Below are 16,873 nucleotides of genomic sequence, written 5' to 3'. Positions count from 1 at the left end.
CAGCTCCCATTTTCTCCCTGGCTTCCAGATCCTTCCTGTGGCTTTATATATATATATATATATATATATGAATTTCTTCTCTTTATAAAAGACTCCAATAACACAGATTAAGACTCGTCCTCATGCAGTTGGGCCACATAGTAACAAAAATAACATCTTGAAGAGACACTATTTACAATGATTTCATATCCACAGGAATGAAGTTTATGACCAAAAGCATGTCTAAATTGGAACAAATAAGTCAAGCCTCTGAAGTCCACCAAAAAACATATTCTTCCCACATTCAAAATATATTCACCTATCACAATATCCTCCAGTACTTAAGTCACTTTAGAACAACTCTAAATCCAAGGTCACATCAAAATCTATTTTTGGTGCTGTCTGTCCTCAGGCAAATTTTTTTTCCATCTGTGGACCAAATGAAACCTAGAAATCAAGTTTTCTCTTTCCAAAAATACAATGGTGGGACAAGCTATGCTGGTTTGAATCTGTTGTGAACCCCAGAAAAGCCAAGTTCTTTAATCCTCATTCAATATTGCTGGGTGGGAGCTTTTTGATTGTTTCCATGGAGCTGTGATCCACCCAATTGTAGGTAGTAACTTTCAATTACTTGGTTTCCATGGAAAGTGTCTCCACCCATTCAAGGTGGAGTTGCTTCCCGGAGCCCTTTAAGAGGGAACATTTTGGAAAAAGCTTAAGACCCGTGAGAGTCCATGCAACTCTCTCAACCACTCATACATAATTTGTTACACTTCTTTTCCCCCCTTTTGGTCAGGATGGCATTGTTGATCTCATGGTGCCACGGCCAGGCTTATCTCTGGGTCATCAGCCTTCTTGAACCAAGGTACCTTTTCCTGGATGCCTTAGATTGAACATTTCTATAACCTTGCTTTAATTTGGACATTTTGACAGCTTTAGAACATGTAAGCTTGCAACTTAATAAATTCCCCTTTTTGAAAGCCATTCTGTTTCTGGTATATCACATTCTGGTAGCTTTCACACTAGGACAGATTTTGGTACGGGAGAAGTGAGGTGCTGCTGTGATTTGCAAATACCAAGCATGTTGGAATGGCTTTTTAAATGGATAAGGGGAAGATTCTGTAAGAGTTGTGAGGATTTTGACAGAGAAAGTCTAGAATGCTTTGAAGAGGCTGTTGGTAGAAATGTGGACCCTAAAGATACCTCTGATGAGGCTCTAGACAGAAATGAGGCATGTGTTATTGCAAACCGGAAGAAAGGTGATCCTTGTTTTAAAATGGTAGATAATCTGGCAATATTGACCACTGGTTTTAAATGGAAGGTAGATTTTAAAAGCCATGCACTTGGATATTTAGCAGAAGAGATTTCCAAATTAAGTGTGGAAAGTGCAGCCTGGTTTCTCCTCACAGCTTATAATGAAATGCAACAGGAAAGACACAAGTTGAGAACTGAGCTCTTGGGTACAAAGAAACCAGAAATTGATGTTCTGGAAAATTCTGGGCTTTTAGAAGGGAATAACCTAGAAAATAGTACCCCACATGAGGCTTTAACGAAACATGGAATCAGTCAGCCATTTCGGAAAAAGCCTGAATTGGAGATGGAGTTATCGAGGAAGGATTTGTGGAAACTCCTACAGTCTGATGGGCATGATCTGAGCATATTGCATAGAAAGCCAACAAGAGTACTGTAGGATCTGTATAAACAGAACTACTGCCACTCTGGGTTAAAAGACTCAGAAAAGGGACAAAGTGAAAGTAGGATGTCTTCAGAGGCAGAACAATGGAGGCAAAGGTCTAAGGTCAGGAGACCTCTGACCAGGAGTGCTGACCCACCCAAGTACTTTGAGAGGGTGAGTTTGCCCTGAAGGCAGAAGATGGGCCTCCTACCTCCTTGCAGTGGAAGAGTTGTGCGCCTCAGGCCTTGGAGAAGGTGGAGCACATTTCTTGGGGATTGGGGAGAGCCTAGATGCCACTACATGGAGGGGTTGAGCATGTGCCCCGGAGATAGCAGAGAGTCCGGGTGTGGCCCTGATGCTTGGAGAGGGTGGAGCCAAGAAAAAGGTGGTGTCCCCAGTGTCCCCCAAGGTTGTACTTGGAAAGAGGTAGGACACTGTGTAGGCCCTCGAAAAGGGCAGGACTACCACTTTCTAAAGCCCTGAGGATAAATGACTCTCAGACTTTGAAATCAAATGGAGTTTTCCCTGTAGGTCTTTGAAACTGCTTGGGTCCAGTGTCCCTATGTTCCTTCCAATTTATCCCTACAGAAATGGGGGTATTTATGCTATATCTGTCCCTCCTTTGTATGTCGATAACTTCTTCTGAGTTTTATGCCGTGACCAGCATGGCTCAGTGTCAGACTGAATGGAGGCGATGGGGAATTAAGAAAGAAAGACAAGAGAGAAAGATAGAGTTAAAGCTGGGACCAGGTGGGACTCTGAGCTCTGAAAGAGATTCAAAGACCCAAGAGGTTCAGCACTGTTAATTTTATAGGGCTGCGAGGTAAAGAAAGTAACAAAAGTGTAAGGAATGGGAAAGGAGGAAGCAAGGGCTGAATCATCTGCTTCCCTGTAGGGGATGAGTCAAAAGTTACACATGTTTTCCAAGGCCTCCTTCCACTCCAGACTCAATCAGCTTTGCAACACTTTGGTCTTTTCAGGACATTAGGTGCTTTTTCCCACAAAGACAGCTTTACTATATCTCTGCAGTGAGCATGTGACCTCTGTCTTATCCATGTCGGACAGTTTTACAGGTCCAGAGCCAGAGGAGAATTTTGCCTTAGGACATTCCATGCCTGCAGCTGACTTTGATGAGATTCTGTACTGTTTCTTACTTTGTATTGTATTTGTACTGTTACTGAAATTGTTAAAGGCTTTCTGATACTGTGATGGAATGAATGTATTTTGCATTTGGAAAACACATGTCATTTTTGGGATCCAAATGGTGGAATGTGCTGGTTTGAATCTGTTGTAACCCCCAGAAAAGCCAGGTTCTTTAATCCTCATTCAATATTTCTGGGAGATGTGTCTCTACCTATTCAAGGTGGGGTTGCTTATGGGATCTCTTTAAGAGGGAACCATTTTGGAAAAAGCTTAAGAGCCATGAGACCCCACGCAACCAGAACTTTGGAGATGAAGAAGGAAAATGCCCCGGGGGAGCTTCATGAAAGAAGAAGCCTGGAGAGAAAGCTGACAGACATCACCATGTGTGCCATGTGCCTTTCCATTTGAGAGAGAAACCCTGAATGTCATCAGCCTTCTTGAACCTAGGGATCTTTCCCTGGATGCCTTAATTGGACATTTCTACAACCTTGCTTTAATTTGCACATTTTTATGGCCTTAGTACATATAAACTTGCAACTTAATAATTTTCCATTTTGAAAAGCCATTCCATTTCTGGTATATCGCATTCTGGCAGCTTGTAAACTAGAACACAAACCTTGGGTAGACATTTCCACTCCAGAAGGGGGAAACTGGAAGGTAAACAGTGTTCACAGGTCCCAAGCAAGTCAAAAACCCGTCAGGGCAAATTCTATTAGATCTCACGAAACCATCTGTGCTTAGTATTTTGCTCTCCCAGCCTTCTTGAGTGGTAGCCCCATACTTTTGAAGTGTTTGCACAATAGCCATGTACTCCCCAAATGCTGGAGCCTAGACCCCATCCTTTTCAAGCTCTGGAGTGATAGTTTTGCTCTGCCCAAAACCTGGAGTGTAGGCCTCACCCTCACCAAGCATTTGGGTCATGGTAGAACTCTCTCCTTAAACTTGGGCATAGACCCAATCTCTCCAAGCTTTGTGGTAGTAGCTGAACTCTCGTGAACACTGGAGCAGGAGGCCCACCCCTCCAAGGGCCTAGGCAGAGGGTTTGCCTCTTCTATTATCTGCAATCTTCTAATTAATACTCCTGCCTTAGAAGACCTCATTGAACTACATCTTTAAAATCCAGTAGCATTCTTTGATGAGAAGGAGAGAAGAGAGAAAGGATGGTGTTGGGACAGGCAGGATTGAGGATGGAGGGAAGAAATGGTTTTAATCACAGAAAGAATTTGAACTGTTTTGCTGTATTAGGGGAAAATATCCAAATATCCGGTAGCATAGGACAGGCAGGAAGGACAGGAAAGACCAGGAATAAAAGGGATCGAAGTCCCTGAAGAAGTAATAGATACTGGGATCTAGAGCATGGATAGAAGTTTCATCAGGGAAAGCTGAGGAACATCATGGCTTAATCACTTGATTTTTTGATGACAGTGACTCCAAGATCATCTACTGAAGAGGATGAAGGAAGTATCCAGAAGCTTTAGACAGCAAAAATGGTTTGAATAGCAGCTGAGAGTTAGGAGACAGGGAGCTGAACCAACAGCAGCCCCCATGCACCTGCCTACCACACCACCACCACCTCTTGGTTAGAAATTCATTCCTTGTGCTGAGTGTTGTCCTTTAGAAGTTCTTGGAAGCACACGGGCCTCCGTGGGCTCAGTGCAGTCCCGAGAGCAGCTGCCCAGCCTGCACGCGCAGGAATGTAGGACCCAGGCCCAGCCCAGCACAGACAGCCATTCTGCCCGCCCTGCAGGAGGCGCTCAACCGAGAAATGTGGGTCCACAGAGGTCTGTGTGTGACTCGGAGCCTGTCTCTGTGAGGTGCCACGCTGTCGCCATGTTACGGTTGATGTGGTGAGGGACTCGGCTTCAGACTTTGTGAGGAGGACAGGGGGGCGAGGGAGGAGAGAGGCCTTTTAGGAGGCCAGGACTGGGCGAAGACTGAACTGGGACTGAGCAAAGAGCTGAAGGGCCGACCGGCTGGGGGCCACGGCCTGTAACTGCAGTGTGGGAGGCGCCTCGTGAGGTGGGCCGGCTCACCAGGCTCCAGCAGCCATGGCCGTGAACTCCAGAGATTCCAGAAGCGGATTCTGCCACAGCGAGGTGGTCATGTTCATCAACGAAGAGGTCCTCAGTAACGGCGGTGGCCCAGACTTCTACCTGGCCTTCCGCTCGCAGCCCTGGAATGGAGTGGAGGACCAGATGTGGATTGTCATTGCTGATCGGTAGGTGCTGCATGTCATTCAGAGGCCTGTGAGTGGGAACAACCTAATCAATAGGCTGAGCCCTCAATCTTGGGGGTCGCCCCTATTAAACTTATTCCTGCAAAGGCTAGGCTAAGCCTACTTAAAATTAGGCCTAAGAGTCACCTCCAGAGAACCTCTTTTGTTGCTCATATGTGGCTTCCCTCTCTCAGCCAACACGACAAGCAAACTCACTGCCCTCCCCCTGTCTACGTGGATGACTCCCAGGAGAGTGGACCTTCCTGGCATCATGGGACAGGACTCCCAGGGATGAGCTGGGACCTGGCCTTAAGGGATTGAGAAAGCCTTCTTGACCAAAATAGGGAAGAGAGAAATGAGACAAAATTAAGATTCAATGGCTGAGAGATTGCAAACTTATTTGAGAGGTTATACTGGAGGTTGACCTTATGCATTATATAGAATCCCTTTTTAGTTTATTGTGTATTGGAGTGGCTGGAGGGAAGTACCTGAAACTGTAGAGCTGTTCTCCAGTAGCCTTGATTCTTGAAGATGATTGTATAAAGATATAACGTTTACAATGTGACTGTGTGATTGTGAAAACCTTGTGTCTGATGCTCCTTTTTTCCAGGGTGTGGACAGATGAGTAAAAAAATATAGATACAAAAAAAATAAATAATAGAGGGGACAAAGGGTAAAATAAATTGGGTAGATTGAAATTCTAGTGCTCAATGAGAGGGAGGGGTAAGGGGTATGGCATGTATGAGTTTTTTCTTTTTATTTCTTTTTCTGGAGTGATGCAAATGTTCTAAAACTGAACACTACACAACTATGAGATGATATTGTGAGCTACTGATTGTGGATCATTTCTGGTATGTATGTGTGTGAATATTTCTCAATAAAAATATGAAAAGAGAAAAAGAGGGCCTGTGCCTGGAGCACACTGGCCCTGAACATGCCTGTGACCATTAGGCAGTGAGAGGACCAGGGGTACTGCATCCAAAGGCTGCATGTGCAAATGGAAGAATGTGAGTCAGCAGCCTGGGCTTTGGCCTCAGAGCTGCAGAGGGAGCACAAGATGGTCTCACAGTTGTGCTGTGTACGTGATGACCTGCAGCAGGCTCTGAATGAGCCCTACGTGCTAAGTTGGTGACTTCCCGGGCCAACAGATTGTCCCAGGCTGCCCCACTGTACCCTGGCTTTGAGACGAGAAGTGTGGAGCTGTGGTGTGGTCCCTGGATGTGAGGAAGTTTGGCAAGGTGGCCGTCATGGAGGCACAGGGCGACACAAATGCAGCAGATGGCAGTCTTAGTGGGTATGCTTTATATGCCTGGGTCCCCGATTTCTTGTGTCCCGGTCGTTCCACCTTCTGCCAGTGCCTCACTCACTCCCACTTCTTTTCCCCATGCCATACAATAAATTCCTTTACTCGAAACCTCTGGCCCCCATGGTAGATACTGAAGCACCAGAAGCAGCTCTCCCACCCCATATGGCTGCTGGGGCAATCTAACCACCTGACCCGAGGGCTGTAGTGCAGTCTCAGGAGGAGATGGCTATAATTAAATATTATTTAGTGCACATGTTAAAACTTGATTTGGCAAGTTTGGTTAGATGACAAGGAGAAAGCCTACTTTGAGATCCAAAATAGATCAGTGCTATCTTCTTTGCTTTGCATGCAGCATGGTCTTCAAGTAAACCCATTGAAATATTGCCCAGATCAATTTTTGCAGTTCTTGGGGGCAATGCCAAGGAGTCTTTTCAGAAAGGATTGAATGGCTCATCTCACTGGTCCCAGATGAGACAGATGAGCAGTAGTTAAGATCAGTAATGTGGTCTCACAGAAGTACAGCAGGACTTTTCTGATTCTCTGCTGATTTCCTCCTTTGAAAGGGACAGATCTTTTCCTAATTACCCACCTGTCTGGCTGAAACACCATGGGCTATCCTTAAAGAAGGACAGTGTTTGCGGGAGTCCTTGGGTTGCCCCAACCCCAATCCCCTTTCTAGTTAACAGCAGATAAACAAAATGGATTCCAAGAACAGATAGTGGGGCCTCCTGTGCTGTCCTATGAGATGGAATGTCTCTTGGGAGTAGTGATTAGATTGCAGATGAAACAGGACTGGAACAAGCACTCCTGAGAATGCTCCTGGAACCCTTCACTTCTACTTGGTGCTTTCTCTACCGGCTCTCTGCTCCCCTGAGGCAGCTGCTGCAAGGTAAAGAGGGAACCAGGGTGGAGTCCAGGGCATGGGAAATTAGGTCTGCTCCAGTCGGGACAGGAGTCCTTGAGGCCCCCCATGAGATGCTCTCAGCCCACCAGGGTCAACCTTTGTCAGAAGTTTGGGTTAAAGCCCTAAATAATGATAGTGCATGCTTACCTGCTCTGTCTTCTGTGTAGTGTATATCTCAGGGCAGTTTTGCTCAGAGTTGACGACTTATATCTGCATCTCCCCTCAGTCCCACTGAAGTAAGAGAAAGCTCAATCTCATTCATAATGGAGACTTGTCCTCTTCCTGCTACTTACCCAATGAGGGGTCTCCTTGCGGTCTTCAGTCCATCATGGTTGCCTTTGATACCCTCACTGTCAAAGTGCACATGGTCCCTTGATGGTGGACATCTCTGCTGCTCCAGAGCCAGTGGAGTTTGTGGGTCTCTGTCAAGGGTGGGAGCCCTAATGCTTGGGGTGCAGCCTTCATACATGCACTGAGAAGCTATTCCCCAGATCCGGTGAGTAGAAATTTCCCTCCTGTTCTTCTACTCTCTAAGGTACTCTCGCCTCTCTCCTATGTATAAGCCCATCAAGGTGCTCAGGATTCTGGGAAACAACCAGGCTATTGACAATCATCTCACAAGACAAAAGGAGAGGGTAGAGGCTGGCTGCCTGCTTTTATAGCAATAGGTATGGGACAGAGGGCAAAAGTGATCCTGCCTCACCAGCATTCTCTCTTCCCTTAGAGTCAGGATTACTGCGAGGGCCTTGGTTCCATGGGAGGGAACTCTGGAGAGGAGGGGGCCATCAGGGCCACCAAACCCAAAGCTCAGTTTTCTGGGTTGTGGGAGGGTTTTGAGAGACTCTTGTGTGTGCTGATAGTTCCCTGAAATTTTGGGAAAATGGAGTAGAGATGAGTCTTGGAAATTTTATACACAATTAAAAAATTTTATCTTTTTATGTTAATGCAATTTTATTGAGATATATACACACCATACAATCCATTTAAAGTATATATTACATTTTAATCTGATGATTCTCAACGTGTGGTTCTTGGACCAGCAGATGCAGGATTGCCTGGGAACTGGTTAAAAATGTAGATTCTCGGGTTGCATCTCAGACCTCATGAATCTTAAGTTCTGTGGGTGGGGGTCAGCAGGTATTTCTGATGCACGCTGAATGATGCATTCTTATCCATAGTACAATGTGAACAAAGCAACCCAGGTTTCACCATGATTGGTTCACTTGGGGCTGTACAATATACTTTGCTGTCCATTGTAAGGTCTGTAGAGGTGCAGAATGCAGACACATCCCAGTGCATAGCTTTTATATCTCTGAATGTGATTACCCACTAATTCAGGACTGACTTTTCACAAAGTCTGCATGTTTTGGACTGAATCACTGAGATTTACACTCAATTCTACCTTTGTTGTGGTCTCGACATATGCCATAAAAGTGTTAAGTTATTTGGAGGAAGTGCCTGGGCTTTAGAGCCCCAGAAACCTGTGTTCAAATACCTTCTCTACCATTTGCAAGCTGTGTGACTTCAAACAAGTTACTGACTTCCTCTCACCTCCAACAAGTGTTGGTTCCTTTCCCCATCCCATCAGGGTTAGCTCTGTGATGATAGGTAATGGGAGTAAGGGGTTTTAATGGTAAGACCTACTATTAAGTGCCTACTATGTGTTTCTAACTTTCAGGCCATTATCCATTTTCTGTCCACGACAGTTCCGTAAGGTGTAAGTGTAATAGATGCCCCAATTAATAGTTATTCAAGGAGGGTCTAGTTACTCCTATTTAATATATGGGGCAGCTCAATAGCATATCCAAAATCATACATTTGGGATTTGAGGAAGTCTGGGCTCACACCCCAATCTGCCTGGCCCCAAACTTCAAACTTTTTCCTATGTATTGCACTGCTTTTACCTTACTCCCTTACCATGTAGTCGCAGTTAACATGGACTGTTAGTGCCTGGACTCACTGAGTTGCATATAATGGAAGGATTTTGAGTCATAGCGGCAGCTGTGGTGGAGAGAGAGAAGAGAGTGTAGGTGGCACAAGAGTCAGGCTTGGGTCTCAGTGGAAAGTGCTGAGGCTGGAAAAAAAGGTGGTGGAAGAATGAGGGCAATGTGGGCGTGGCTCCTAGGTGCAATGTGCAGATATTGAGATGCTGGATGAGGTGGAGCAAGTGCCAGTGACCATCCCCCCCACCCCACTCCCACGGCGCCCCTCACCATCTGAACTCCTGCTCCTGCTTCTCTTACGCTCCTGCAGAAATAGTGACTCTAAATCCATTTTCCTCCTGTCACTGCCTGTGTAGGCAGCTGTTAGAAAATTATAGGATATGGGAGAAGTACCTCTTGGGTGCCGGTGAGCAAAATACAAAAGGGTCGCTTTTGTTCTCGGTCCCATCCCTATTGCTACAGGAAGCAGATAGCCAGTCTTCAGTTCCCTTTGCCTCATGGAATGTTTGTCTTGTTAGCCGACACTATACAGCCTGGCTGTTTTCCAGAATTCTGAGTACCTTCATGGCATTATGCATACAGGAGAGCAGAAAGTGTCTTAGAGACTAAAAAGACAGGAGATAAATTTATACTCATTGGACATGGGCAGACCTTGGGGAGAAAGGGCCATTGCCACGGCAGAATGTAAAGTGTAGGTGATTGAACTAGTGAACCATATAAAATAAATAAATATATCTTCTATAAAGATAGTTCAAAATGAGGGGAGAGCCCTAATATCTGTAGGACAGGAGGCTCTGACCTCTCACAGCTCCTGCCTTCATTGAAATGTGAAACTCAAAAGAGAAGCAAGGAAATTTGAATCTAAAAATTCTGTTGGGGAATGAGTTTCATGGGACATTTCTGATTATCAAATTAAAATGGGTGCACCAAAAGAAAATTATCAAAAGCAATTTAAATCATTCACAGTCCCAGCATCTAGAGGTGATTCTTGTTTATACTTTGATGTATTTACTTAACTTAGATGTCCTTAGAGAAAATAATGTTGAATATCTCCATAGTATTCCTTCATGTGGGCAAAGAGCAGGCCTCTTTGTCTTTGGAAACCCAGTCCATGTGGCATTTGGATGATGGGGAGGAAGGGAAGGAGGTGGAGAAAAAGAAGTTAGAATGTGTGATACTTTGGTAAAGCAGCCCAACTACCCCTGCTGGCCCTCAGCAGGGGCTTGGCCGGCTCAGGGATTGGCGGCAGCAGGGCCAAGTCTAACCACTATTGCAGTGTGAGGGGAGGAGGAGAGGAAAGGGAAACACCATACCCTCCCATGGTGCAGGAGAGGTAAAGAGATATGGTGGCTGCAATAAACCTAGATGGAGGCCTGGAGCCACCTCCAGGAGTTGTGGGGGCAGAGGTCTTATTCGGAAGTGTAAAAGCGGTGGAGCACCGGCTGCCGTGGCAAGCATGTTTGACGTCCTTGGAAACTCACTCATGTTCCATTGGAGATATAGCACAAAAAAGAATCAAATCAGCTCTAAGCTTAACCCAAAGCTTGACTCATCAGTTTAGGAATCTCCTCAGGGCTGGGTAGAAAGGGTTCCAGCTGTAAGTACTAATTGAAGATGAGAAATGTTATGGCTATACAGGTGCTTAGGGGTTGGGGTTGGGGGCGTCAGTTCCAGTTCCCCTTTCAGCAGGATCCATGAAGAACAATCTCAGGAAGCGAAAAACTCCCCAGGAGGAATGCCCTGAGGCATTCACAGGTGACTAGAGAATTCAGCTACTGCCAAGAGCTTGAACCAGGACCTAATGATTCTTAATGGGGTTGCTGGCCTAGATGAGTTGACTAATAAATGTATAGAGCAGTCCCAGAGGCTTCTTTTCTTTTCTCCCGTAGTAAATGGGAACTGTGATTACAGGAGGCTGCTTCCCCTCCTGTTACAACTATTGATTGTGTTGAGGGGGTGTTAAATGTACCATTTAGCCCGCAGGTAGAAGGATGGTGAGAACTAACAACTGGACTAGACTGAGACACAAATGAAGACCTGGACATTTCTCAGAAACTGTTACTGTAACACTGGTTACTTTGAAAGTAATCTCTCTTTTTTGTTTTCTCTGGCTGCGTTTATGTTTTTGTCTTTGATTTTTGTTCTTTGCCATTTCACTATAATGACATGTACACATGGAGTTAATATTATTTATCATGTTTAGACTTTGTTGGTCTTCTTGATTCTATGCATCAGTCTCATTAAACAGTTCTGGAAAATTCTCAGACACTATCTCTTCAAATATTGCCAACTCTCCACTATCAATTTTCTTTCTTTCTAGACCTCAAATTAAAGGTATTTGGGACTTCATGACTATATTGATAATACCTTTCATCTCTCTTCTCCTTTCATCAGCTCTTTATCTGCCTATTCCTCATTCTCTATAGTTTCTTCTGAACTATCTTCAAGTTCAGTAATTATCTTTTCAATTATGTTCAGTCTACTGTGACACCTCTTTGTTGAGTAATTCACTTTGGTTGTAGTATTTCTCATTAGATATATTTTCTTTGATATTTTCGCATGGTGTACATCATTTTCTGTAGTTTTCATTTCTATACTGAAAATTCAATCTTTGCTTTTATCTCTTTAAATATAATAAGCATGGCAGGTTTGCAGACATTATGGACATTTCCAAATATTACAGAGAATTTGTTGAAGACCTACCATAAAAAAGGCTAAAATTCATATAGGTAGCAGAGAAGCTTAGCATACCCATAGGTATGCCTAAGAGTTATTTTTGAGGGACCTCTTTTGTTGCTCAGATGTGGCCTCACTCTCTCTAAGCCCAACTCTGTAAGTGAAATCATTGCCCTTCCCCCTACATGCGACCTGACATCCAAGGGTGAAAGTTCCCCTGGCAGCATGGGAGATGATTACCAGGGATGAGTCCAGCCCTGGCACTGTGGGATCAGCAATTCCATCTTGAACAAAGAGGGGGAAAGAAGTGTAACTAAGAAAGTATCAGTGGCTGAGAGAGTTCATATAGAGTTGAGAGGCTACTCTAGAGGTTGGTCTTATGCAAGCTTCAGTTAGACATTACTGCCTATCATAATTTTCCAAAGCCCAACCAAAACCATTCCAGCCAATCTTAAAGAACACCTAGGGCAATATGTAAGATTCTACCAAGCTTCCATGCACTTTACAGAGCATCTTTCCCGAAACCTACAACCTCCAGATGGGTCCCGGGATCAGATAGGTCCTGAAACCTAGAATGCCCAACCTCTCCAGAACATCAGCTAGTTCCATCTTCCTACCCCATATGATTGACAGCCCAGTTAGAATGGCCATAGCCCAAATACCCCTAAAGAGTGAGAAGAAAGATCAAAGGTGATGGTGGAATTATACAGAGAAGATATGATTTAACAAATGAATATAACTGCTGAATCATTAAATTGATATCTCTTTTAGCCTCCAGTATCTTAGAGCAGCTAGAGTAAAAATCTGAAATTGTGGAATTATAACCCACGCCAAACTCTGAAATCTGATCTACAACTACTTGTGGTGCTGCACTTTGAAATTTATTGTTTTTTTGTATATATGTTATTTTTCAGAAAAAAGGGAAAAAAGTTGATTGTGATGATAAAAAAGTATTCCTTCTAGCCTTTTATATTCTGGAGCAGCTAGAAGGAAAAATATGAGAGGATTATATGGCAGCCCACGACAAACTCTGGGATTTGTCCTGTAACTACTTGTTGAAGAGTGCTGTGAAAACTATTGCTTTTCTCTTTCTTTGCTTCGTATATATGTTATATTATAGAATTAAAAAGTTTTAAAATAGGCTAAAAAATTATTGAAACAGAACCAAAACGAGAAAAGAATGACATAAGGATTGTAGAAAGAACTGCATAAACAATAAAAGAAGGGTAAATGCAAAATACTTTCCTTCTCCTCCTGAATTTTATAAATTATTGTTTATGGAAAGCAAAATTATAACATTGTCTTATGTGGTTCTGAACGTATGTAGAATAAATATCTAAGACAATTATAAGCTCACTAGTAAGTGAATTTAGCAAAGTCACAGGATACAAAATAAACATTCATAAAAACAATTGTATTTCTGTATACTAGCAATGAACATATGAAAGCAAAATTTAAAATATAACACCTCTTATGGTCTCTCAAAAGAAAAATGCAATCCTCAAATGTATATTTAAGAAATGACAGGCGTTGGTGGCTCAGCAGGCAGAGTTTTCGCCTGCCATGCTGGAGACCAGCTTTCAATTCCCATGCCTGCCCATGGAAAAAAAAGAAAAAAGGAAAAGAAAACATTTCTGGACTTGTTTGCAGAAAACTATTGTGTTAGTTCCACATTGCCATTAACTTAAAACAACAAAAATTTATTTTGTTACAGTTTTGGTGGCCAGAAGTCCAAAATGAGTTTCACTGGGCTAAAGTCAAGGTGTTAGCAGGGCTGATTCCTTCTGAGGATCCAGGGGAGAATCTGTTTCCTTGCTTTCCAGCTTCTAGAGTCTGCTTATATGCCTTGCCTTGTGGCTACTTCCTCTGTCTTCAAAATGTATCACTTCAGTCTCTGCTTCCATCATCACATGACCTTTTCTCTGACTCTGTCTACTCCTGGGTCCATCTTCTAGGGACCATTGTGATTACAAAGTGTTCACCTGGATAAATTAGGATCACCTCTCCATCTCAAGATCCTTAACTCAACCACATTTGCAAAGTCCTTTTTCCATATAAGGTGACATTCACAGGTTCTAGGGCTTAGGACACGGAAGGATTAGGGGCACCATTACTCAGCCTACCGCAACACAAAACAGTGATAACTAAATCAAAGATCTAAATGAACAGAGATACATGTTAAGCAGAGGGATTGGATGAATCAACATACTAAATATGTCAAACATCTTCAAATGGATATATAAGTTTACTGCAATTCTTGTGAATGTCCCAGCAAGATTCTATTTAGGTCTAGACGGGCTTATTCTAGAACTATGTGGAGGTGCAGGAATTAGAATAACTGAAAAATAATTTAAAAGAAGAAGAAATAAGAAACACTCTACAGTAATATTTCCACAGTCGTCAATATTATGCAGTAATGGCAGAGGTATAGGCACATAGGTCAATGGAACAGAACAGAGCACCCAGAAATAGACCCACACAAGTGTGGCTTTGTGATTTTTTACAAAGGTGCAAAAACAGGATGGCTAGGTCACTCTGGGTATCTACAGTGGCAGTGGAGGTGGACGCATGAGGATAGTTATTTTGACTCAGATACTCACCAGGATGTACAGGCTGAGGACTGCAGGCATGCTGATGGGAGAGGGAGGGAGCAACCAGTAAAATTGAGTGGGGGCCAGGAGGGGACCAGGACTGGAAGAGGTGCCTGAGCAGGTGGCTGGTCCAGAGGATGGGCTAGTGTGGGGTGCCAGGACAGAAAGAAGACCCAGTTGAGCCTGTGGGGGCAGGAGGTGCTAAGAAGGTCTTCTTTTTACAATTCGGAGAGAGATAGAGACAGAGGGCAAAGTGAAGTTTAGGGAGTAAATGAAGTTATTGGAACTGCTGAGAAACTGGCAACAGGCATTTGTACAAGGAAGAAAGAAGGGAAGTCTGTGTAAGTAGCTGAAAGGATCAGGAGACCACAAAGAAGGTGGGTTTAGGTGAAGGGAGGATGAGGTTTGGCTGTGTCGAAGAGCCAAGAGAAGAAGATCAGTGCAAGTAGATAAGGAATCAAGGAGAAAGCCATGGAGGTGGCCAGGGTGGAAGAAGTACCTGACAAGGCCGGAAGGCAGCGGAGTGGAGTGCAAACTTGAGGGTGTTTGGAAGTTGGAAGACTTGGTGGTGTATGAGAGTCAGTACTAGGATCCTGCCTCGGAGAGTGGACAAGGAGCCTGGGATGTGGGATCCAAGTCTGGTGAGGTTGGCTTTGCTGCAGCAGCTTTGGGTTTTCTGTAGCATTAAGGTTAAGGGTGGCTGTGGGCAGTATTATCACAGGAAACATGAAATAGCAGTCTTGGAAGTAGGGGGGTAAAATGTTTGCAGTAAATGTCAATGTGTTGCCCCATTCTATTGTGCCAGAATATAGACACATTCCAAGCTTTCTTGCTGGTGCTTGCACTTCTTTAGAAGGACATGTTCACACAGAAGGAATTTTTAGGAAATCTTGATCTGTTCTTTGTCTAAAAGCACTAAAGGAAAAACTGGATCACGGTGAAAGTTGCCTGTCTTCTGAACCTCCTTGCTATATTGCAGGACTTCTTAAGCAGTTTTTTTAGAGAATTGTTGGAGCCCATTCTTCCAGATGATTTGGTGAAGCACTTTTCAAAGCTCAACAGTTAGGAAACAGGAGAAGAATAAAGCTATGTTGTTGCTCTCTTGTCTTATAGCTGATCACACAATTGATATATTGAAACTTTTACAACTTTCTCTTAGGTCCAGTGAGGATAAGATGGATAGTCACAATCTTGCAGTAATAATTGTGCCAAACCTTCTTCAGATTTGTGAAGGGCATAAAAAAATGTCTGCTAACATGGATAAAAGATCTAATTATGAGCTGCAGCAGTACAAACTCTTATTTATTATGCATCAGATATTGGGTGTGTACAAGATTTTCTCCTGAAAAAGATACCACCTATGTTGGGTATTGATGGTGTCTGTGCTATTCCGTCACTAGAAGCTTTTGAAGAAGGTGAATATGAATCTATTGGTGAATATAGGAGAAAAAGAAGACAGAGTGCTGGAGATTTTGCTAGTGGAGCATTAAATAAACTTAACTCTAACAGATCACCCTCTATTACATCTCAGCAAGAAAGAACTCTCAGTTATCAGGATCACCAATGATTCTTACACCAAATGCTAAGTGTAACCTGCCAGCAGATTCTTCACATGGTTTCTCAAGTAAGAAAAGGAAGTTCATCACTTGGAGCCCAATAATCTCTTTGAGAGCAGTTCTACACATATCAGTTCATGTTGATACAAGGCCAGAAGGGTCTTCTCAGAGTTCACTCTCTCTTGTAGCCATTGGTGGAAACCATTTTACCAGTATAAGTGCAAAGGTGAAGTGAAAGATTGCAGGCAAAAATGTTTGCAGGGTGCAATCAGGAAAAGTAGGCTGCTTCTTTCCTAAAATCAGTCATATAAAAAGGTAGAAGTTCCATTGTTTGAAATTTAGTCTGGGAAAAAGTAATACAGATAGTGGATGTTCTTGTGTCAATAGATATTGAAATGTTGGTCAGCTACTTGCAAGCCACAAAGGTGCAAAAGCAATACAATGGAAGAAAGATAGATTTCTCAACAAATGCTGCTGTAGCATGTGTATATCGATAAGCCAAGAAAAAAAGATGAACCTCATAACTTATGCAAAAATTAACACAAAATGTATCATAGATTTAAATGTAAACCATAAAACTATAAATCTTTAAGAGGATAACATAGAAAATCTTCAGGGCTTAGGCTTGGTGAAAAATTCTTAGTCATGATACCAAAAGCACAATACATGTGTAAAAATCGATCGGTTGGACTACAACAAAATTGTAACCTTTTTCGCTGCAAAATACCCAATTAGGAGGATGAAAAGACAAGCTGCAGGCTAAACGAAAACACAAGCCATATATATGACACAGAACTTGTATGTAGAATATTTCAAAAACTCTCAAAACATTACAAAAATACAATCAGAAAATGGGCAGAACATGTACAGAGACATTTTACTGAA

At 43.2% G+C, this 16,873-nt stretch overlaps 1 protein-coding gene across 1 annotated transcript; it reads left to right on the top strand.

Annotated features, from left to right (window-relative positions):
* Positions 1-15,055: 15,055 nt before the first annotated feature.
* Positions 15,056-15,922, top strand: ARHGAP11B (Rho GTPase activating protein 11B). Its single transcript, XM_077146960.1, is given in 5 exon segments — positions 15,056-15,181; positions 15,183-15,425; positions 15,427-15,466; positions 15,469-15,498; positions 15,501-15,922. Coding segments are annotated over 5 exon segments (861 nt in total).
* The last annotated feature ends 951 nt before the right edge of the window (positions 15,923-16,873 follow it).

Source organism: Tamandua tetradactyla, chromosome X (genome assembly GCF_023851605.1).
Source record: "Tamandua tetradactyla isolate mTamTet1 chromosome X, mTamTet1.pri, whole genome shotgun sequence".
NCBI classification, from domain to species: Eukaryota; Metazoa; Chordata; class Mammalia; order Pilosa; family Myrmecophagidae; genus Tamandua; species Tamandua tetradactyla.
This window is presented reverse-complemented; position numbering and strand designations above follow the sequence as displayed.